Raw genomic sequence first — 22,734 nt, 5'->3', positions numbered from 1 at the left:
AATCAAAATAGAAAAGGTGTTTGTAAAGGTACAAGATGCAAGAAAATATATCCAGAAGAATGTTACACACTCAAACTGCACTGTTATTCTACTCATTCCACAGACAAAAATGAAGTAAAACTTAAACATTTGTTTTGTTCTAATAGACTAAGAGATATTTAAACATAGGTCTTTTAAATTTATGTAAGTAAAGCCTCACTTAGACTAAGAATACCCAATGCTTTAGTCAGTCCCATCCGTGCAGAGAAAGGAGCTGCAGAGGAGGCCGCCTCCCAGGAACCACAGCACTGTGGTGATCCAGCCAATGTAGACCGAGGTTCCCAGCTTCCTCTTCAGAAAGTCAAGAGAGCTAGGAGATAGATCATTCTCGAAATTATCATTGATGGTGTTGGTGATCCAGCAGACTGATATTAGTACAAAGAGCCCTGCAATGAGTAAAACAACTCCAGAAGCCATGACCATTTTGCTCTTTTTCATGTCATCAGGCACAAAGTTGAAGAACTTGCTCCCAACAACACGAAGCAGGATCCCAATGAACCCAACAATGATGCCAATGACAATAAGCACTCTGACAACCTCCAGGTCTTGGGTTATTGATACATATTCACTGTCATATGTCCTGCACTCAGGCACTGAGTCATATGTTCTGGTGGTATAACAGAATTTCCACAAACCCTCAGATAACACATAAAAATCATCACTTCTTAAATCCTGGATTTTTGTGACTCTCCATTGTGGGAGAGCACAGATGATGATGCTCCCCAAAAAGCTGACACTGGCCATGACCAAACCTAGAAGCTCTCTTACACCAGCTGTCATGATGAATTTCTGTCGATCTCTTCAAAGAAGAAAGCTGATGTCTAAATGACAGCTGCAGTAATTTATCTCTGAGCAACAAGCTGAACAGGAAGTGGTCTTTTTTTATTCTCAGAGGGGGAGTTAACTGCCTCGCACACACTGTAACACACTCAATAATGAATCCACTGTGAACTTTTAAGTCAAAATCTGGCAGCAGGGCTGTTGGCAAATCGATGTCAATGACCATTCTGCAATTAATTTTGCAGCTTTTACTGTAATTTTTTACAGGCTGATAACGCCTTTTTTTAACAGGACACTGCTTTAAAAATACCTGGTGATACTGTTTTTTTAAAGTAATATCAATTTTACATGATATATCTAGTGGTGCTGTGTTTTTCAGTAATGTTTATAGAGTAATCCTGTATTTATAAATTATCATACCTAAAAAAAAAAAAAAAAAAATCAAGCGTATTCTTGAGAAAAATATCCAGAAAGCAAATTCTAATAATAACTAATGGACACCAGGTTTCATGGCAGTCATGGGACTGTTATGTAAACCACAGATGCACAGAATAGACTCTTTCAACTTGGTGTGAAATTCTTAACTGTGTGTATTAAAAACTATGAAACACTATTCAGTTCAGTTCAATTCAATTTTATTTATACAGTGGTATGCAAAAGTTTGGGCACCCCTGATACATTTCATGATTGTCCTTCATGAATCATTGGTTTTTCAGATCAGCAATTTCAGTTAAATATATCAGACAAACACAGTGATATTTGAGAAGTGAAATGAAGTTTATAGTATTTACAGAAAGTGTGCAATAATTATTTAAACAAAATTAGGCAGGTGCATAATTTTAGGTGCCCTCGTCGCGGGGGGGCTGGAGTCTATCCCGGCTGACATAGGGCGAGAGGCAGTGTACACCCATCACCAGACTAAATGATTACCGCCCTGTGGCCCTCATACCGGTAATCATGAAGTGCTTTGAGAGGCTGGTTCTCCAGCACATCAAAGACCCCCCCCCCCCCCCCCCCCCCACACACACACACACACACACACTTTCGACACCCATCAGTTTGCATATTGTGCAAACAGATCCACAGAGGACGCCATCGCTGTAGCTCTCCACTCTGTGTTGAGCCACTTGGAGCAGCAGCAGAGCTACACTCGCATGCTCTTTGTGGATTACAGCTCAGCGTTCAACACAATCATCCCAGATATTCTCACCACCAAACTGCACACCCTGGGCCTCCCCCCCTCTCACATGTTCCTGGATAAAGGACTTCTTAACCAACCGGCCCCAGACTCTGGGACTTGGCCCCCATCTCTCCTTCACCTGCATACTGAGCACTGGCTCCCCACAGGGCTGTGTGCTGAGCCCCTTCCTGTACTGCCTCTACACCCATGACTGCAGTCCGGCCCACAGTAACGACCTCATCGTCAAATTTGCTGACGACACCACAGTGGTCGGACTCATCTCAAGGGGAGACGAGGCAGCCTACAGAGAGGAGGTCTTGAAGTTGACAGCCTGGTGTTCAGAGAACAACCTGCACTGAACACCATGAAAACCAAAGAAATCATCATCAACTTCAGGAAGCACAGGACTGACCCAGCTCCCCTCTACATCAACGAGGGTCCACACCTTCAGGTTTCTCAGTGTCCTCATCTCTGCTGATCTTTCTTGGTCAGATAACATCACAGCTGTTATCAAGAAGGTTCAGCAGCGACTTCACTTCCTGAAGGTCCTCAGGAAGAACAACTTGGACTCAAACCTGCTGCTGACCTTCTACCGCTCATCCATTGAGAGCCTGCTGATGTACTGTATCACAGTATGGTACGGCAGCTGTTCATAAAGATGGATATGGTGTATCCATCTTAGACCGCTCATTAATTCCTCATATATCCATGGAAAGTCGATGCCATTAAGTATCTCATGTGAAGAGGGTGGTGAGACTGAGGTATACAATTCTGAATAAAACGATGTAAATGTTTCGTTTATTTCAATTCAATTCAATTCAATTTTATTTATATAGCGCCAAATCACAACAAACTGTCGCCTCAAGGCGCTTTGTATTGTGGGTAAAGATCCTACAATAATACAGAGAAAACCCAACAGTCAAAACGACCCCCTATGAGCAGCACTTGGCGACAGTGGAAAGGAAAAACTCCCTTTTAACAGGAAGAAACCTCCAGCAGAACCAGGCTCAGGGAGGGGCAGTCATCTGCCGCGACCGGTTGGGCTGAGGGGAGAGAAAGACATGCTGTGGAAGAGAGCCAGAGATTAATATCAATTAATGATTAAATGCAGAGTGGAGTATAAACAAAGTAAATAAGGTGAATGAGAAGAAACAGTGCATTATGTGAACCCCCCAGCAGACTAGGCCTATAGCAGCATAACTAAGGGATGGTTCAGGGTTATCTTGCCAGGATCTGAAAGAATCTCCCCTGTAGCTGATCTGATGGATGGGATTAGTTTGGAGGTTGCCTCTGTTTGTGCTTGGAAAGTTAGGAGTTTTCCAGCTTTGTCGCCAGATTTAAAAAAACACTGCCTTGTCCTGATTAACTGAAGTAGCACTGCCGTAGAGATACTCAGGTTAAAATCGGTTTGGAGTTTAACACAATCATTATAAAGGCCAGGATCTGGTTTGGCTGCACATTGAGAATCAGCATCTTTAATCTGTTTCAGGAATTCATTGATGTGGTGTAACCACACTGCAACCACAACTGTTGCCCACTGTCCTCATTTTCTATGTTGAAACAACTACGTTAAAACCACTCCTTCAGTGGACTAAAACATGCAGCTAAATTCAGCCATGTGAGAACCAATATGCAACCTAACAATATAAAAAAAAAATGCAAACACATTTACAAGCAGTTCAGTCAACAGTAAATAAATATAGCGAAGGGGGTGTGCATTTCACTCACCTTGTTTGAAAAAGAATGTTATACTTTTCATTGTGAGGTTTGTATGAACTATGTCAAAATTCCACACCCAGGTTGAAAAGTCTGTCATGTTCACAGTGTTTCTCAAACACAGTACAAAGAAAATCTAAAACATTTAATGATTTTGGAAATTCAGAATTATTGGTGTAAATGATGAATTCAAGGGTTTACAAAGTGATCAGTGCTTTTAAAAAAGAAAAAAAAAAAAAACAACCCAAAAAAAAAAAAACGATCTCTTGTGTTCTGTGGTAATCTTAATTTCAGTGTCAACTCTTCATTCAGAGCTCTGTGACATCATACCAACAGAATCACTAAACAAGCTGTTTCAGTGTAATTAAAGGAATATAAATTTGTTCAGTATCACTGAAATGTGAGAGATGTATTCACAGCAGATGCAAATGCAGAGTTTCCAGACAGAATATGTGACTTTCACAGTGAGTTACACTTGATGCTTGTGGACTGATATGCATATATGTTAAAAGTGAGCCAAATCTGCCTTAATATAAGAAAATAGTTCTAATGGTGTCCAGCAGAAAACCACCACACTCACACTGGAAATGGCTTTGAAAAGAATTTATTCTCATCAAAGAACTACTACTGAATTAGAATTAGAATACCTTTATTGTCATTATACAGGATGTACAATGAGATTGGAGGGCCACTCCTGTTCAGTGCCATGCAATAGAAAGTCAAACTTCCTAAAATAAAAATATAATAATTGAATATAATTTAAAATATACAGAAAATAAAACAGTATGTATAAAATATACTGAAGATAAAATGTATAAAAATAGATACAGAAAATAAAATGTATTGAAAATACATTGAAAATACAAGAGAAAGTATAAAAATATATACATTGTAAAAAATAAAATAATTGTTTACATATAATAATGAAGATGGTGAGTATTGCACTTGGTGAATGAATATTGGATATTACACAATATAGGAGCGATAGATATTGTTCAGTATGAATAATATAATATTGCACAGAGATGTGGGTGTTGCACAGTTAGACTGGGTGAATGTGTGAGTTCAGGGTGGTGATTGCTCTGGTGAAGAAACTGTTCTTGAGTCTGTTTGTTCTGGCTTTGATGCTCCTGTAGCTCCTGCCAGAGGGCAGCAGGTCAGACAGTTCAAAGCCAGGGTGGGAGCTGTCCTTGATGATGTTTTTGGCTCTGCTGATGCAGGTAATCATTTAGTCTGGTGATGGATGACCTTTTGGGCATGAGGATGATTGTGGCTGTTTTTATGCAGGGGGGTGACTGTTTGGGCCAGGGAGAGGTTGAAAATCCTGGTTAGAATCAGGGTGAGCTGGTGGGTACACGGTCTGATCACCTTTTTTTTTTTTTTTTTTTTTTTAAAGCCTGTCATGTCTGGTAGATCTTGCAAGCAGAACTGTGATCTGAATGCGTTGTTGTGCCAAACATATTTGCTATTTCAAGATGAGCTCTATAGGTTCTCAATAGGCTCTTCTTGTTGATGTTTTAACCCTTTATTTTATTTATCTGAGTTATTTTTCCACATACTATGTAGCAGCCAGAGCTGACAGGCTGAAGAAGAGGAAAATAAAGAGAAGAAAAAGGGAGAGAGAAAGGGAGCAAAAAAAAAAAAAGGGGAAAGAGCACAAGTCTATTAATCAGATAGTTCATCACTTTAACATATAAAAAAATACTATCAATACTTGCAAAAATAAATTTGTGTGTGAAAAACAAAACTAACAAAGCATGTTACGCACACCAACAATTTTGTTGAGTTGTGATTGAGTGGGCGTTTGTGTCTGTGTCATGTTTGTGTCTGTGTCATGGAACTGTCATGGTACTTACCAATGAGGGCAAAACGCTGCAGCTCCACCCATCAGAAGCCAGAGGCAGGTACGGAAAGCCCCCGGAACCCCAGGCCACCAGCAGCCCACCAAGAGCCAGGAAGACCCCCGGCCACTCAGTCCAAAGACAACCGCACACCTACCCCAGCAGACGGGAGAGGGTGGTCTCAGACGGAGCCCCCCCAGTCGAGGAGCGAGGGCTCCAGGGAACCCAAGGCGATGAGAAGCCAGCCCCCCCCCAGCGGCCAGCCCCCTGCACTGGCTGGCGGCAGGGCTCCCGGGCCCACGGCACCCAAGGACCGCCCGACCCTCCACAGAGCCCCCCCCCACGCCGAAGAAGCCAACGCAGCCCCGCACCGCACCCCCAAGGGGGGCAGGCCAGCACCCACGCCAGAACACCCAGCCCCACCCAGGAACCCCGAGGCACCCCCATCCCAGGGGGGTAGGGGGGAGGAGGCAACCAGCAAGGAGCGGCCAGGAGGCAAGGCACAAGGCCCAGGTCCAGGTCCAGCCATACATACAAACACACCCAGACACCCGTGTACACATTTATACACAGATACTCATACATGCCCATACATACTTACCCACACACAGATATGCCATACATACACATTCACTCACCCACCCATACTCACGGAGACGGTGACAAATACACAAAGACACACATTCATCCATAGCTACCCACCCTCTGAAGGCGGGGCAAGTGGAAACCACCCCAGGGCCAACAGCGACCCCAGGACGCCACCAGCCCGGTCCCCAAGGAACCACCCGACCCCTACCCCGGGCGAGACGCAAGAAATCGGGGTGTAAGATGACCCATCCACCCCTCCTCCTCCCCAACTTGTAGGTCTATGTGTTAATGTTTGTGAGTGAATGAGGTGTATAGGGTGCAGTTAAAATTGAGGGGACAGTTATGCCACAAGCGCCAACTGTTGGTCGTCAGCGCTTGCCCACACTGCCCCCCAAAACCCTCCATGTCTAAAGTGCAAATAAAATTTGGAGACAGACAGTGACGAGGATCCGAGTGGGGCCACCTCAGCGGCCCATCTCATCAACCTCTGAGGAACATGCCTGCCCCAAAGGTCCTATGTGTATCAGGTTGTAAGTGTGTATGTGTTGTGAGTTATAATGACTAAAGTGCAATTAAAACGGAGAGGCAAGTGGTGGTGCAGCTCTCCACGTGGCCTCTCCATCCTACATCTGTGAGTGATGTGTATTCTGTGTGTGTGTGTGTGTGTGTTTGTGTATGGGGAGGGGGAGGGGGGGGGGGGGGCATATGACCAGGAAAAATCCTGGAAGAAGAGAGCCAGCTGTCCGCTGGCTCAATAGGCACCCCGACCTCCCACACCCCAGCACAGGGCAGGGGGAGGTGAGCCCGGGGCCGCGGTGACAGCATCCCGGAGTACTGCAGCACCCGAGGTTGGCGCCCTCGCCCCCACCGCAGAGGGCGGCCCGCTCCTCCTAGATGCCCATTCACTCAACAATAGACACAAACAGGCGCCAGGACATACTGGCCTGGGCATGGAAATGCAGTGCCCAGTCCCCCCCAACCACCCCACCGCGGCCCCATCCCCCACCCCACCCCCCTGCAATGCAGGCACCCCAGGGCCCCAAAAGCGTAGACCGGACATCCCGACGTCAGGCCAACCCACCCCACCCGGCGGCGCGGCCGGGACAGCAGAGGCCCCCCCCGCGCCAGGGGGGGCCCACCGGGAGCCGGCGCGGCCCCAGTGCCGGGGCCCCAGACCCCAGCCCCCAAGCCATACAGGGAAGACCAGCCAACCGACCGAGGGCCGGCACCACCCCCCCAAGCACCCCGCCCACACCCCAGGACCGAAGGCAGCACCATCCAAGCCCCCACCACCATCAACCAGGACAGGCACACAGACATCACCAGAAGGTCGCCCCAGGACCCCAGCCTCAGGAGGCTACCAGCTACCCAGGCCCCCGGAGTCCCCCCCCACCCCCCCACAAAGCACATCAGGAGCAGAGCCTGCAGCCCACCACCCCCACTAAGTAATGGAGCTGAGCAGTGGGAACCAAAGAGAGTCAAATTCCTCCAATTTGTTTTTAGAAGAAGCAGACATTCTCTCTAAACTAACATGATCTACTAATAAATTTCTGTACTGAGTAATACATAGTTTATTTTTTGTCTTCCAGTTCATGAGGATCATCTTCTTAGCGATGCACAAGGCAGTAAGAACTATGTGTGATATATTTAACTCCATAATTAATTCACTGACATCACCTAAGATGCATAGTCTGGGGGAAGTTGGGATATGACAGCTAAACCATATGGATAGATCTTCACAAATCCTCTGCCAAAATCTCTGAACTGGTACACAAGACCACAGAGCGTGTAGATGATTATCCTCTGAATTGCTTGTACAGTGGGTGCATATGTTTGAGTGTGTAAGGCCCATTTGGAACATCCTTTGTCCAGTGTAGTATGTTCTATGGAGAATCTTATATTGTACAAGTTGTATTTGGGGTCTTTTAGTCATTTTGAAGATATTTAAACATATTTCTGTCCATAAATTTTGATCCAGGTTGACAGAAAGATCACGCTCCCATTTTGTAATTGGGAGGGAAACTGAATCATCAGTTTTTATTAATAATTTATATAATTTTGATAACAATTTTGGGGTACAGAGGTTAAGAAATTCTGTTACCCAAGTAGGCATTTCTAGATTCAATTGATTAAGGTTAAATCTTCCCTGTAGGACGGACTTAACTTGTTGATATTCCAGAAATCTACCGTTGCCAATTCTATATTTTGATATAAGTTCTTGGAACGTGATAAAATTTCCATCTTGGATAATATGTTCTAAGTTATTTATACCCTTATCACGCCATAACGGAAAATTCAGCATTTTCTTTTTCTGACAAATATCTGGATTGTTCCAAATGGGTGTTAGTTTACAGGGGATGAGTGAAGACTTAGTTATTTTTAAAAATTCCCACCAGGACTTTATAGCAGTTATGATGTTTAATACTGGAACTAATGAAAGGTAAATCTGAGATTTTTATTTTTCCACAAAACGCCTGTTCTAGATCCAGCCATGGGTTGTCTAATGAATTGGATTTGATCCACTTTGAAATATACTGCAATCTACTGCTTAAGAAATAGTAATAAAAGTTTGGTAATTCTAGACCTCCACTGTGTTTTGGCTTTTGTAAAGTTTTTAAGCTTATTCTTGACGGTTTGTTTTTCCATAAAAATTTTGAGATGTTTGAATCTAGTGACTTAAACCAAGGAAGAGTAGGTTTATTAGGGATCAATGAAAATAGATAATTAATTTTTGGTAAAACCATCATTTTAATGGCAGCAACTCTCCCCATGAGTGATATAGGTAAACTGTTCCAACGTGTGAGATCATCCTCTATTGTTTTTAATAAGGGGATATGATTTAATCGTACCAAGTCTGAGAGCCTGGCGGAAAAATTTATGCCTAAATATCTAATATTTCCTGACTTTAGTGGGGTCCTAGAGGTTCTCTGGAAATTACAATTCAGAGGCAAAACTGTTGATTTACTCCAATTGATAGAGTAATCAGATATAGATGAGAACTTATCTATCAGTGTGATAGTCTTCAAAAGAGAGCCTTGTGAATTCCCAAGGAAAAGTAATACATCATCAGCATAAAGGCTAAGTTTATGGTCCATATTTTCAGTTTGAATCCCTTTAATATTTACATTTTGACGGATTGCTGCTGCTAGCGGCTCAATGAAAATTACAAAAAGAGAGGGAGAGAGTGGGCAGCCCTGCCTAGTGCCCCTCTGCAGACTGAAACTTTGTGAAATGAGATCATTTGTCCTAACACGCGCATTCGGAGAGCTGTGTAGTGTTCTGATCCAGTTTATAAAGGATGAACCGAATCCAAATTTTTGCAGAACTGCTAGTAAGAATTTCCAATTTACCCGATCAAATGCCTTCTCTGCATCTAAAGACACGATTGTCGTCTCTAATTTGTTAATAGAACAATAGTCTATTATATTTATCAGTCGACGTGTATTATTGGCTGAGTGCCGACCCTTGATAAAGCCTGTTTGATCTGGATGTACAATAAATGGAGTAATACTTTCTAATCTTTTGGCAAGGGCTTTGCAAATTATTTTAAGATCTACATTAATGAGAGAGATTGGCCTGTAGCTGGATGGGAGTGTGGGGTCTTTGCCTGGTTTAAGAAGCAGGCTAATGTTAGCAGAGTTTAAGGTTGGAGATAAGATGTGATCACTCTGAATCTGAGTTACCATTCTGAAAAAAATGGGAGCTAGCTCAGACCAAAATTCTTTATAAAACTCGGCTGGAAAACCATCTGGGCCTGGGGCTTTATTATTTGGGAGATGCTGTAGGGCTTCACTAAGTTCAGACAATGAAAGAGGTAAATCCAGAGCTGCAGCCTGGCTGTCATTTAGTTTTGGTAGATTTATATTATTAAGAAATTCTTCAATTTCAGTATCAGATGGGTTAATCTGTGGTGAATATAAGGCTTCATAGAAGTCTCTGAAAGAGTTATTTATTTGTTGTGGGTCATGAGTAATAATACCAGTCGAGTCTTTAATAGAAAAAATAGCTGTTTTTTCTTTATTCAGTTTTAATTGCTTGGCCAGGAATTTTCCAGATTTATTTCCATGCTCAAAGTTTTCCAAACGCAGCCTCTGCAACATAAATTGTGTCCTTTTATCAATTATTTCATTTAGCTCCAGTTTCAGTTTCCTCAGGCTGATAATTGTATGTTCATGTGGTGAAGCGGCATAGGCAGTTTCTAAAGATTTAATTTTTTGTTCTAATTCTAACACAAGTGCTTTTTCTTTATTTTTCCTATGCGAGCAGTAAGATATTATTTTGCCCCGCATTACTGCCTTTCCTGCTTCCCAAATAACACATGGTGATATTCCTGGAATATCATTATATTCTAAGTATGCTGACCATTCCTTTTTGAAATAATTAATAAAATCTTCTTCTTTAAGTAATGATGTATTAAATCTCCAGTTCCTGATTGGTGGTGTGACTCTTTTCTGTGTCAGAGACATAGACACCGGTGCATGATCGCTAATAGTGATAGGGTGAATCTGAGTGTCTGTGATATCCATCATTATGGAGCTGCTAACTAAAAAGTAATCTAAGCGGGAATGAGATTTGTGTACTGGTGAGAAATAACTATAATCTCTCAAAGTAGGGTGATGTGAACGCCAAGCATCGCAAAGTCCAAAATCCTTCATGTACTGTTTAAGAATGTCTGCAGACTGCCAGTTCCTCTGACTCACTGCTGCACTGAGCCTGTCAATATCTGCATTAAGTACCAGGTTGAAGTCTCCTCCTATTACAAGTGTGGTGTCAGAGTGATCTGAGAGTGAAGTGAACAAAGCATGAAAGAAGGAGGGGTCATCAACATTTGGTCCATATATACTAGCAATACATAAATCTGTATTCTGTATAGATAAATTAAGTATTATAAATCTACCTTCAGGGTCTATTGTACTGTTGCTAATGTTAAAGTTTATCTTCTTGTTAATCAATATAGCTACACCTCTTTGTTTGGAGTTATAGCAGGCTGAGTACGTGTGAGGGAACTGTGGAGAGGAAAGAGTGAGCACAGATGTTTTGGACACATGTGTCTCCTGTAGAAAAACAACATCTGCTTTTAAGTCTTTTAACCGATTAAAAATTTTTAGTCTCTTTTCCCTCGAACCAGCCCCGTGCACATTCCATGAGACAAATCTGAGTGTGCTCATATTTAAACTAACTGATGGACTGTTGTGTGCTCACTAAGGATGTGTGTGTGTGTGTACATATGTTCTGTATGTTGGCGTGTGCCCTTTATATTGATGTGTGCGTGTGTATGTGCGCTGTATGTTGGTGTGTGTGCATCTGCGCTGTATGTTAGTGTAGTAAACTGTAGCATTGTAAGTGACGTAAACATATTGCTGAGTGCAGAAAGAAAAAAGACGTGTAAAAAGTGACCTAAGTGACATAAGAATGAAATTAGATGAGGGGGAAACAAAACAGAACAAACAAACAAACAAACGATCACGGTACTATGCTGACTCGTCGGCGTTAATGGTACTACTTAGACAGATTTAGACTATTTAATGGTACTGTTTAGATGGTTGAGAAAAAAAAAACTCAGAAAAGAACGTTAATATGGACACAGATCACCTGATCGATCAGCAGAGCCATGGCGTGGTGTTTTTGTCTCGGTAAAGCTGTCCGTTTACATACAGTTTGTCCACGGCGATGACAGCCCGGGAGCCTTCCTGCATGAGCTTCTTCCGGATGGGGAATAGAGCCTTGCGTCGCTCCAGAATCTCCTTTGGAAACTGGTCGTTGACGCTGAAGTCCGTCCCTCTCAGCTCCCGGCCGCGGCTCTTCACCAGCTCTTTTTCTTTGAAGTGTTCGAATTTGGCCACGATCGGTCTGGGTCTGCGTGCTCCGGGTCGCTTCCCTCCCAGGCGGTGGACTCTATGGAAGGCGATGGTCTTCACGGCGTCCTCCGGGAGCTTCAGGTGAGTTTGGATAAATTCCTTCACTGTAGCCTCCGGGTCCTCCTCTGCCTTCTCCGGGATACCTGAAAACACAAGATTTTCTCTCATGCTGCGGGCCTGAAGCTCGATAATCGATTCTTTAATTTTCTTATTTTCTTCTGAGAGCCGGGTCGTTTCCTCGGTGAGGGAATTCACCGACTCTCTGAGGACAGCGTTTTCAGCAGCCAGTGTTTCCACCTGATGCTGGCTGAACTCGACTGACTCCCGCAGGGCCTGAAACTCCTTGTGAAGGATTTCAACCAGGGCCAAGCGGGCGTCAAAGCTGGACAATTTGTTATTAATGGACTCCAGAATGTCCACAATATTGGTGGTGGGTGGCGAAGTTGCCTCTGGGGAATCTTCTGGGCGGCTTCTTTTTGTGGACGGCGTTGCTTTGCTGGTGGAGGGAGTCGGCGTCTTGTCTGTTTTCCCCATGACGACTCGCTCAAAACACCCGTCGATGTACCGCAGCAAACTATCCAGGTCCTCTTCACCGTCCTCCAGATTGTTGAAAATAATTTAAGTTAGGCTAAGAAACTACCTATATTTTTTGGTTTTAAGCCTGTCTAGTTATAAATTGGCGAAAAAAAAAAAGGCTAATCACGCAAATGTTTGCTGATAGAGTCACGCCGCCATTAACGATACTGCCGAGATTCACAAAGTCTCGCGTGACTACAGCATAGTCTCCTCTGACCTAGTGTCTCCTCTCCCTAGTGTCTCCTCTCTGAATTGAAGGTCTGATCACCTTGCCAGGTACTCTGTCTGGTCCAGCAGCTTTCCTGGGGTTCACTGCCAAGAGCACGCGTCGTGCCTCATGCTCCTGGACAGTGAGTGGAGTGGAGTGGAGCTGGAGCCCGGTGGGGGGAGCAGGGCCGGAGCAGATGGGTGGTCCTGAGGTGTCTTAAAGTGAGCAAAGAAACAGTTAAGTTCCTCTGCTAGTGACACACACAGGTCTCCTGCTGTCACATCACAGCCTCTGAAGTTTGCGATGTTGTGAATGCCTGTGAAGGAATATACTCATGGTATATGCCATATGTATACCTTATATACATTTATTTACCTGAGAAATTTGTCTTAGACTGGAAGATAAATATAACTGCTTAAAAATACAGAAGCTTATAATGTTTAGTGTCATCAGGAACTTTGTGTTCTCACTGGGCAACGAACCACACTGATGGAGACTACACAGTGATAGAAATGGAGACTTCGAGGTTGAAATTCTCTGTTTTCCACATTTTGTTTTGTATATGATGTAACCAAGATTTATAAGCTGTGACTATATGAAACTGTAAGTTGAATTAGAAGAAGTCGGAATTTCATGCCATCCCACACGGGGATGAGATGCAGTCCTGATCCAGATTAATCTGTAAAACTGTTTAAAATGGCTTTATTAAATTTAATAATTGGACTCCTTATTCCGTTGTTGAATGTCATTCCTGTTCGATAAACGAAAACGCAGAAACCTAAAGGCTTAAGCAGCAACACTCATGTTACTTACATTTCTTCACCTGCCACACCTCCCATGTGTTATTGTTGGACAGATGGGACTCTGTTTTCCTTCTGTAGTCTGCCTTGGCTTTTTAAATTCCTCTTTTCAGGTCAGCTCGAGCAGCACTGTACAGAGTTCTGTCACCTGACCTGAAGGCAGCATTGTGGATTTTGAGGAGTGAATGGACCTGGCTGTTAATCCAGAGTTTCTGGTTAGTTAAGACCCTGATGTTTTTGCTAACATCAGGGAAGACCCTGATGTTTTTGCTAACAGTCACATTTCCGATACAGAACTTAATGTAGTCCAGTACCATCCCTGTGAATGTTTCCAGGTCCTGGGTTGGAAGTACAATTCTGGCCAGAGCCCAAGGACACCACAGTCTGGGTTATCTGTCTGGTTATAGACAGAAAAAGGTGGTCACTCAAAGGGATAATTAGTCAGTCACATATTGGGCTTACATCTTCCTAAGAAAGAGTTTTCACCCATCTTGATAACCTTGTGTTAGTGGGGTTTGTGTTAGATCTGGTTTACCAGCGTTGGCCCACACATGGGCCAGCATGAGGCCAGCTGCAGGAACACTGGTGGCCCTGTGCTGGCCCACAACAGTTTTGGTACTGCCACCAGATGCCAGCCTAATGTATACCTTGATCAAAAATGCCTTAACAACGATGATAAATATTACAATACATAACAAATGAAAATCATCGATTTTCCATCCAATTCAGGGTCATGGGGGGACTGGAGCCTATCCCAGCTGCCATAGGGTAAGAGGCAGGATACACCATGGACAGTCTCTCACAGGGCTAACACAGAGAGACAGACACTCACATTCATACCTACTGTATGGGCAATTTTTTCAGAATCACAAACCAACCTAGCCCCACTAACTGCACATTTTTGGACTGTGGGAGGAAGATGGAGTACCTGGAGAGATCCCACACAGACACAGGGAGAACATGCAAACTCCGACCAGAGGGTGGATTCAATACCCAGAACCTTCTTGCTGTGAGGCAACAATGCTAACTACTACAACACCATGCTGCCTAAATTAAAATAAATGAATAATCAAACCTCAATTAGAAAAAAACTTTTAACTAAAGAGAGTGTAGGAAACATGAGTCACATGTCCACCCACAGAACCCTGCTTGCACGTTCTTCTTCATCTCTCTTCTGCACTGAGTGGTTTTAATGTGGTTGTTTCCACAGAAAACAGGGACAGTGGTTAGCAATTATAGGTTACCTGGATAGATTGTGGGTTTTTGCATGGTCTAATGGTTTGGTGCTAATTGTTGTCATAATGTTGGGCACTCAACATTTGATCTAATTTGAAACAATAAGAAAGCATGAACATTATTTTTGAATAACAAAACTCTCAAGCAAATTTGTAACTGGTGTCTGATACATGTAACCTACAGGAAATTAATGGTGTGAATATGAAACTTTTGACATCCCTGAATTATTTTATTTTTAATTTATTATGAGAGAGACTATGTTGTGTGCGCACTGGTAAACAGGAGCACCATTCACATGTAAAATATAATCATTAGTTTAGGGTCTCACTTGGCTTCCACATAAATTATTTGCCTCAAGTCACACCATAATGACATCCTGTAACCTCCATGTTTTATTCACCCATTGAGAAAATTTTGGAACCAACATTTAATAAGGCAAAAAGAACAAGAAGCCTCTGGACAAAAAAACATGTTTATATGATGCACTGCAACTACCAAGAGACTGTTTTGTTGTTATTTCTCCATCCTTCTAAAGAAAAGTTTAATTTGATTAAAAGTGAATCTAATTTGATTAATAACTTAATACATGTGTGAGTCCAGTGTGTAATACATGTGAATGATGTGTGCATGCAAAATGTACATGTGAAACAGGAGGAGAATGATGAGAAACACAATGTCCCGTGTGAAGAGCAGTTTCACTGTAGCAGCATGTAGTGTGGGAAACACATGCTTGAAACAACCACATAAATGACCAAAACATGTAGCCCCAAAGCAAACCTCGGAACCAGACTCAAAACAGTCTTCATGCTGCCTATTTTTCTCCTTCCTTTTTATATTACCCCCCCCGTTCCTGTCTGTGTCTCTGTGTGAGAATTTGGCCATGGCCCCTCATTCAGATCACTTCCAGTCCTGTTTTGAAGGTTTTCTAGCAGCATGACAATAGGTTTTGAGACTATTTTTATTTTTAATTGTTGAAAAATTACTGTAATAAAACATTCATCAGCACTGCAAAGAGATTAAAACTGATAGTTTAAATTTAATTGGATACATTTTAATTTAGGAGATACTGAATATTTGTTTAAAATGGATGATTGTAATTATTTTTCCCTTGTTTTTTGTTTTTTAAAGTTGACATGAAACACTACATTTATAAAGGCTAATTTACATTATGGAGCCCTGCTCTAAAAATTATGATAGATTTAATGGTGCCTGTGAAGCTGGATTTAAGTGTTTAAAGTTTTTAAAGCATGTGTAGCGCCATCTTGTGCCAGTACAAAACATGATGTCACTGGGTTGGTTGTTTGGTTGCTGCTAACAGACTTAGATTAGTTTTATTTAACTAGTGATAGAATCGATAACTCAGTGAATTTAGTCCAAGTTTGAAGTGTGTAGGTGTTGTAGTTTTTTTAACTAGAGCAGATTAAAGATGCTGAAGGTAGCGAAAAATTAAGTGGAATGGCCCTTTAGCCATTTCCCGAATCGGAAGCTGCAATCGGAAACCAACTTCAGCTTCGTGTTCAGCACAGCGGGTCTACGGCCTGCCACCTTCATTTCAAAGTGCCGCATATAGCGAGACCGGAAATAAGGTTAAAACGAGGGACTCACACTTCCTCTTTTCAAAATAAAATATTTTTTTCAAAATAAAAGAGTATAAGTGTATTGATATAAATAAAAGAAGAGAAAAGGGGACACTTTCTCTACTGGGTTACACTTAGTAAATATAACTGCATGGAAACTGAAGCCCAACCTTAATATCCACGAGTGTTCTTGTTCTTCAGTCGTACCTGAATTACACATTATTAAACGCACCATGTACGCACGAATCTGGGAGCTCTCCAAAGCGTGAAATGTGTCTCAAAAAACTTTGTGCACTTTGTGTAACCTGATTTGTGCGTAACTGTCGTTTGTCTGTGCGTATCAGGTGATTCGTGTACTTGTATTTAACGGTTTGTATGCATACTTTTATTTTGTATTCGTAATTTCTTAATATTTGTATTTGTATTTGAACACACATTTACAAGTACCTGAAGTTACTGTAAAATTGGGATTCCAGCTTTGTCCAATAAAAGTTCAAGTTGGGCCATGGACAATATATTTTTAAAAAATATATAGATTTTGTCCATCCATTCATATCATGGTCAGCACCGACACATGTATAAATTCCTCAGGCCACTGCATCAAAATGAAGACTGGAAAGATTGTCTTATTCGCAGCCTTTGAAGGCTTGATACTGTTTTTAGTTATTATGTTGGCCAGTGAATATTTGATGTACTTTTATATCAAGCAATATCAAGCAAGTAAAGCACAGTATGTAACTGGAGTTTAATACAGGAATATAATGACATGAACATGAAACTTTTGTCATGCCCTGAATATTAGAAATGAATGCTTGTTTTTTATTCATCGTGAGAGAGCCCATGCTGTGTGTACCAAAAAAACAGGATCACTGGTCAGATATAAAGGTATGTGCCATTTGTGTGTAAAGTGCAATCCATTATTTTAGGGATATTGTCTCACTTGGCTTCCTCAGAAATTTACCCCAAGCCACGCTATAATCTGATCTCTCCTGTCCTTCACTGAGAATATTTTGGAAGCAACATTAAATTAGTCAAAAAGAAGAAAAATTTTCTGGATAAAAACATGTTTTTATGATTCACTGCCATTGCCGGGGGTGTTTGTTTTGCTGTTATATTGTTAATTTTGATCCTTAAGAAGAAATGCTGAATTTAATTAGAAGGGAATTGATTTGATTAAGAACTTAATACATGTGTGAGATCAGGGGTCTTTGTATCTGTGTGTGCAATTCATGTGAACAACGTATGCATGCAAAGACAATTTCCTGTGTGAAAATCAGTTTCGCTGTAACAACACATTTCTTGAAAAAAACAACCACACAAACCAACCAACAAGAATGCAGCACCAAACCAAACCTTTTGGTCAAGTTCGAAGCAGTCTGTCTCATTTGCTCTGTTAAAGTTACAAAGTCTAACTAAAGTCTAAATATTTGGTATCAATCGTTTGACAAAACAGATGAGTTGATGTCCAAAATCTGACGTGTCCCTGATGTGAACATACAACACATGTAAAATAATTTAAAAAAAAAAAAACTAACACATTTAGATTTGTTAGTCTGTTTCAAACTAACTGTTTCAAAGTTTGTCTTTCATATTCCTAACATCTTGCAAACTAAAAGTAAAAATGTACTACATAAACACAAACACAAATTAGACCTCACTCTGTTTATTTAGCCATAAAGAGATGGAAAACAACAACAACAAAAAAAAATCAAAAGCTTAGGAATATACATCTTATTTTGGCATTAATTTTCTTGTAATCATACTTTTTAAAAAATCAAACAACTTCTGCTAGAAACATAAAACATAAGCAAAAAGCAAATGCAATCCCATCAACAATATTGAACCAGTTTAATAAAGAAACAGTAGCAAAAGATCAGGCCTGGACTTAAACCACTGGCGACAGTCATATTTTAGAGCAGATTTAAAAGCACATGTATTTGTTTTCATACAGATCCCAGAAAAAAAATCTTTTTCCATATTTTAATAGCAATCAACATGAAAAGTAATCATAAAATAAAAAGAGAAAAGGTGTTTGTAATGGTGGAAGATGTACCAAAATATATCCAGAAGTTACACACTCAAACAACAAAAAATTCACATTTCAAACTCTGCTATTCTACTCATTCCAGGGACAAAGAGAAGGTAAAACATTTGTTTTGTTCTAATAGACTTAAAGATGTCTAAACATACGTCTTTTTAATTCAGGTAAGTAAAGCCGCACTTATACAGAATAGGAGTACCTAATGTTTTAGTCAGTCCCATCCCTGCAGAGAAAGGAGCTGCAGAGGAGGCCTCCTCCCAGGAACCACAGCCCTGATGTGATCCAGCCAATGTAGACGGAGGCTCCCAGTTCACTCTTCAAAGTACCAGGAGAGCCAGGAAAGCCAGAAAAGTCAGGAGAGCCAGAAGAGTCAGGAGAGCCAGAAGAGTCAGGAGACAGATGATTGTCAAAATTAACACTGATGGTGCTGGTGGTCCAGCAGACTGGTATTAGTACAAAGAGGCCTGCAATGAATAAAACAACTCCAGAAGCCATGGCCATTTTGCTCCTTTTCATTTCATCTGGCACAAAGTTGATGAACTTGCTCCCAGCAACACCAAGCAGGATCCCAGTGAACCCAACAATGATAGCAATCACAATGAGCACCCTGGCAACCTCCAGGTCTTGAGTTATTGACGCATATGGACTCTCATACCTAAGGCAGTGAACCAGGTTCAAGCTGTAGGTCTCACAGAACTTCCACAAACCCTCAGAAAATTCACGAATATAATTAATTCTGGAATCCTGATTTTTTGTGACTCTCCATTGTGGGAGAGCACAGATGATGACGCTGCACAAAAAGCTGACACTGGCTACAACCAAGCCTAGAAGCTGTCTTACACCAGCTGTCATGATGAAACTCTGTCAATCACTTCAAAGACGAAAGCTGATGTCTACATGTCTGCTGCAGTAATTTATGTCTGAGCAATGAGCTGAACAGGAAGTGGTCTTTTTTTATTCCCCTGTGGGAAGTTAACTGCTTTGCACACACTGTAACACACTCAATAAGAAAACTACTGTAAACTTTAAAGTCAGAATCTGGCAGCAGGGATGCTGGGAAATCAATGTCAACTTTCAAATGACCATTCTGCAATTTATTTTGCCATTTTTTACTGTAATTTTTAAAGGCTGATAATGCATTTTTTCAGGACAATGCTTTAAACACACCTGGTGATGCTGTTTTTTATTAATAGTAATAGTGTCAGTTTTACACAATATATCTAGTAGTGCTGTGTTTTTCAGTAATTTTTATAGAGTAATCCTGTATTTATAAATAAGTATATGTAAAAAAATAAATAAATAAATCAGGCAAATTCTCCAGAAAAAATATCCAGAAAGCAAATTCTGATAATAACTAACGGACACCAGGTTGTATGGCAGTCATGAGACTCACAGAATAGACTGTTTCAACTTGGTGTAAAATTCTTAACTGTGTGTATTAAAAACTATGAAACACTATTCAATTCAATTCAATTCAATTCAATTTTATTTATATAGTGCCAAATCACAACAAACAGTTGCTTGAAGGTGCTTTACATTGTAAGGTAAAGACCCTACAATAATTACAGAAAAAACCTGACTTTCAAAACAACCCACTATGAGCAAGCACTTGGTGACGGTGTGTCACGTCACCGCCTCCTGGCTGGCCTACTCCTTCTCCTCCATTCTCTCTTTGTGTGTGTGTGTGTGTGGGGGTGTGTTTAGGCTCCGTGGCCATGCCTCTATAGGCGGCTCGAGGGAGTGGATTCCGCCCACACAGTTACACACCTGCTGAACATGTACATCATCCTCGCTACTCACCTGTGAGCTGTTGGGCAGATTGAGATGCCAGCTTTAAAAGACAGAAGCTTTCTTCAAGGTGATGCCAGATTGTCTTATTGCTAGCAGTAGTCATAGCTTGGCTCCTCATTACAAACCTATACAAACCAATAAAAACTGACTAAACCTTATCACCGTGCTCTGCGCTTGTGTCCAGGTTTACAGAGGGGCTTAACAGAACAATTTGGCCAGTAATGGAACCAGTGGACATAGACAATCAGGTAAAGACTAATAATGACTCACCGGCCGGGGCCAGCAGTGCACGAACCCCCAGAGAAGACTGAGTCTGAACCCATGCAGCTGGGAAGCTCTCACTACTCTCCTCCTCAGGGGTGGAGGCAAGACACTTCTGGGGAATGCCTGTTTTGTGGAAAAAAGGGGCATTTTATCAATAAATGTCCGGACTGGTTAAAAGAGAGCACCTGTCCATGAAGCTGGGGACACTGACAGGCAAAAACGGTGAGCAATTTTCCCCATATAAACTTTCTCTTTTTGGTTGCTTATCTAAAGCCGCATTTCCATACGGGGCGACTCGGCACGGGTCACCTCGACTCGCTGCGGTTTGACGGCGTTTCCATTAGTAACTGGTACAAGTCCTTTTTCGTACCCACTCACCCGAGGTTCTGAGTGCTACAAGGCGATACAAGAATGTGACGCGGAGGACAGCATGCCACTGATTGGCCAGGGAGTGTCGTCACTATTGGAGGCATGAGAGACTCCTTCACCACAATCAAGCGTGCCATTTTTAAAACCCGACAGCAAGAAACTGGAGGCACGCAAAGCACTGGTTGAATCCCCAGACTACAGTTTGCAGCAGTAGTTTTGCAACATGAGAGCCATCTGAAACGCTCACACAGCATATTATAACCCTATGCTGCTGGGCGATCGCCGCTGAAGCACCGTTACCTGCCCCTACCAGCCGAACAGCTGGTTAGCACAGAGCCGGCCAGAGGGCTGATCAAAGGAACTTTGAATTACCGTTTGTCCTATCGGAAAAATTCAAACAGTTTCTGAAAGCTGAGAAACTGCACTTCACAACCAATATAGGGTATTACTGTGGTTTTATTACAGTAATTGTTGCCGTAAGTCTGCGAACGGCGGCTCTTTTGAAGTACACTGAGCCGATTATGTTCGGGGGTATAGGGTTATACTTAACAATGATAACCTTCATCCATTAACACATTGTATGGGGGACTTATGCATGATGATTATATTAAACTGGCATTAGCTGTTAGCTTGCCTCTATCTCATCTATTGTTGTGTTGTGTTGTGTTTTGAGCTGTGCACGAGTCACGTCATGAGACTACTTTCCGCGCTGCTATATCGACTCCACCCACACTGTGGTGGTCCTCAATTGCAATGGAAAAACAACACGACCGTGCCGAGTTGTGTTGACCGAGTCGACCCGGGCCGAGTCATCCCGTATGGAAATGCGGCTTAACACCCTCATTCGGTCACTATCCCAGCTCCACAAGGGACCGTACTGTCCCCCTTTCTCTTCACAATCTATATATCAGACTTCCAGTATGCCTGCTTTCTTCAGAAATTCTCTGATGACTCAGCAATCGTGGGTTGTATCAGTGAAGGACAGGAAGAGGAGTACAGGGGCATGATCAGGGACTTTTTGGACTGGTGCAATCTCAACTGCCTTCAGCTGAATATTAGTAAAACCAAGGAAATGGCGATTGACTTTAGGAGGAAGAGACCCACACTGGCTACAGTCACCATTCAAGACACGGATGTAGAGGTTGTGTCCAGCTACGGGTACCTGGGAGTGCAGCTGGATGACAAGTTGACAGATCCAGCCACACTGAGGCAGTGTACAGGAAAGGGCAAAGCAGGTTGTACTTCCTGAGAAGGTTAAAATCCTTCAACATCTGCAGATGTCCCCTGCTTACCTTCTACCAGACTGTGGTGGCTAGTGCACTGTTCTTTGGTGTGGTGTGCTGGGGGGGGCTTGCACTAGAGACAGGAACAGACTGGATAATCTCATAAAGAGGGTGAGCTCCACAATCGGGGGCTGAACTGGACTCTGGTCAGCAGGTGGCTAGGATGGGGATGTTAAAGAAACTGAACAATATACTGAACTCACACCCACTGCATGACCTGGAGGTGCTTCAGGAAAGCACCTTCAGTCACAGACCGATACCACCTTGGTGCAGAACAGAATGCAGTAGGAAATCCTTCTGGCCAGCAGCGATCAGACTCTTTAACACAAACCACTAACCAGAATGCACAGTTGTGTATATATAGTAGTATTTATATTTATGTTGTGTATATAGCTCTTATATTGTATATAGCATTGTTAGTCATGTAGTATTTATATTGTGTATAAAGTATGTAGTATTTATAGTATTGTGTCTTTATATTAGTGTTAATTGCTGCTGCTGTAACAAAGTAATTTCCTGCAAGGGATCAATAAAGTTCTATTCTATTCTATTAGTTGACTCTTTCAACTTTTTGGCTCAAGGAGTGG

The 22,734-nt window shown here is 42.1% G+C and overlaps 2 protein-coding genes across 2 annotated transcripts; both read right to left on the bottom strand.

Annotated features, from left to right (window-relative positions):
* Positions 1 to 222: 222 nt before the first annotated feature.
* Positions 223 to 819, bottom strand: LOC115792268 (claudin-like protein ZF-A89). Its single transcript, XM_030746737.1, has one exon. The coding sequence runs from the start codon at positions 817 to 819 to the stop codon at positions 223 to 225; it is 597 nt and encodes a 198-aa protein (XP_030602597.1).
* A 17,436-nt stretch (positions 820 to 18,255) lies between these two features.
* LOC115792259 (claudin-like protein ZF-A89) lies at positions 18,256 to 19,298 on the bottom strand. The gene has a single exon (XM_030746729.1). It carries the CDS (start codon positions 19,290 to 19,292, stop codon positions 18,648 to 18,650), a length of 645 nt encoding a protein of 214 aa, XP_030602589.1. The 5' UTR covers positions 19,293 to 19,298; the 3' UTR covers positions 18,256 to 18,647.
* Between the last annotated feature and the right edge of the window lie 3,436 nt (positions 19,299 to 22,734).

The sequence above is a fragment of the Archocentrus centrarchus genome, chromosome 14 (assembly GCF_007364275.1).
Source record: "Archocentrus centrarchus isolate MPI-CPG fArcCen1 chromosome 14, fArcCen1, whole genome shotgun sequence".
Classification (NCBI taxonomy): domain Eukaryota; kingdom Metazoa; phylum Chordata; class Actinopteri; order Cichliformes; family Cichlidae; genus Archocentrus; species Archocentrus centrarchus.
Note: the sequence above shows the minus strand (reverse complement) of the source record. Positions and strands in the feature narration are given on the sequence as shown.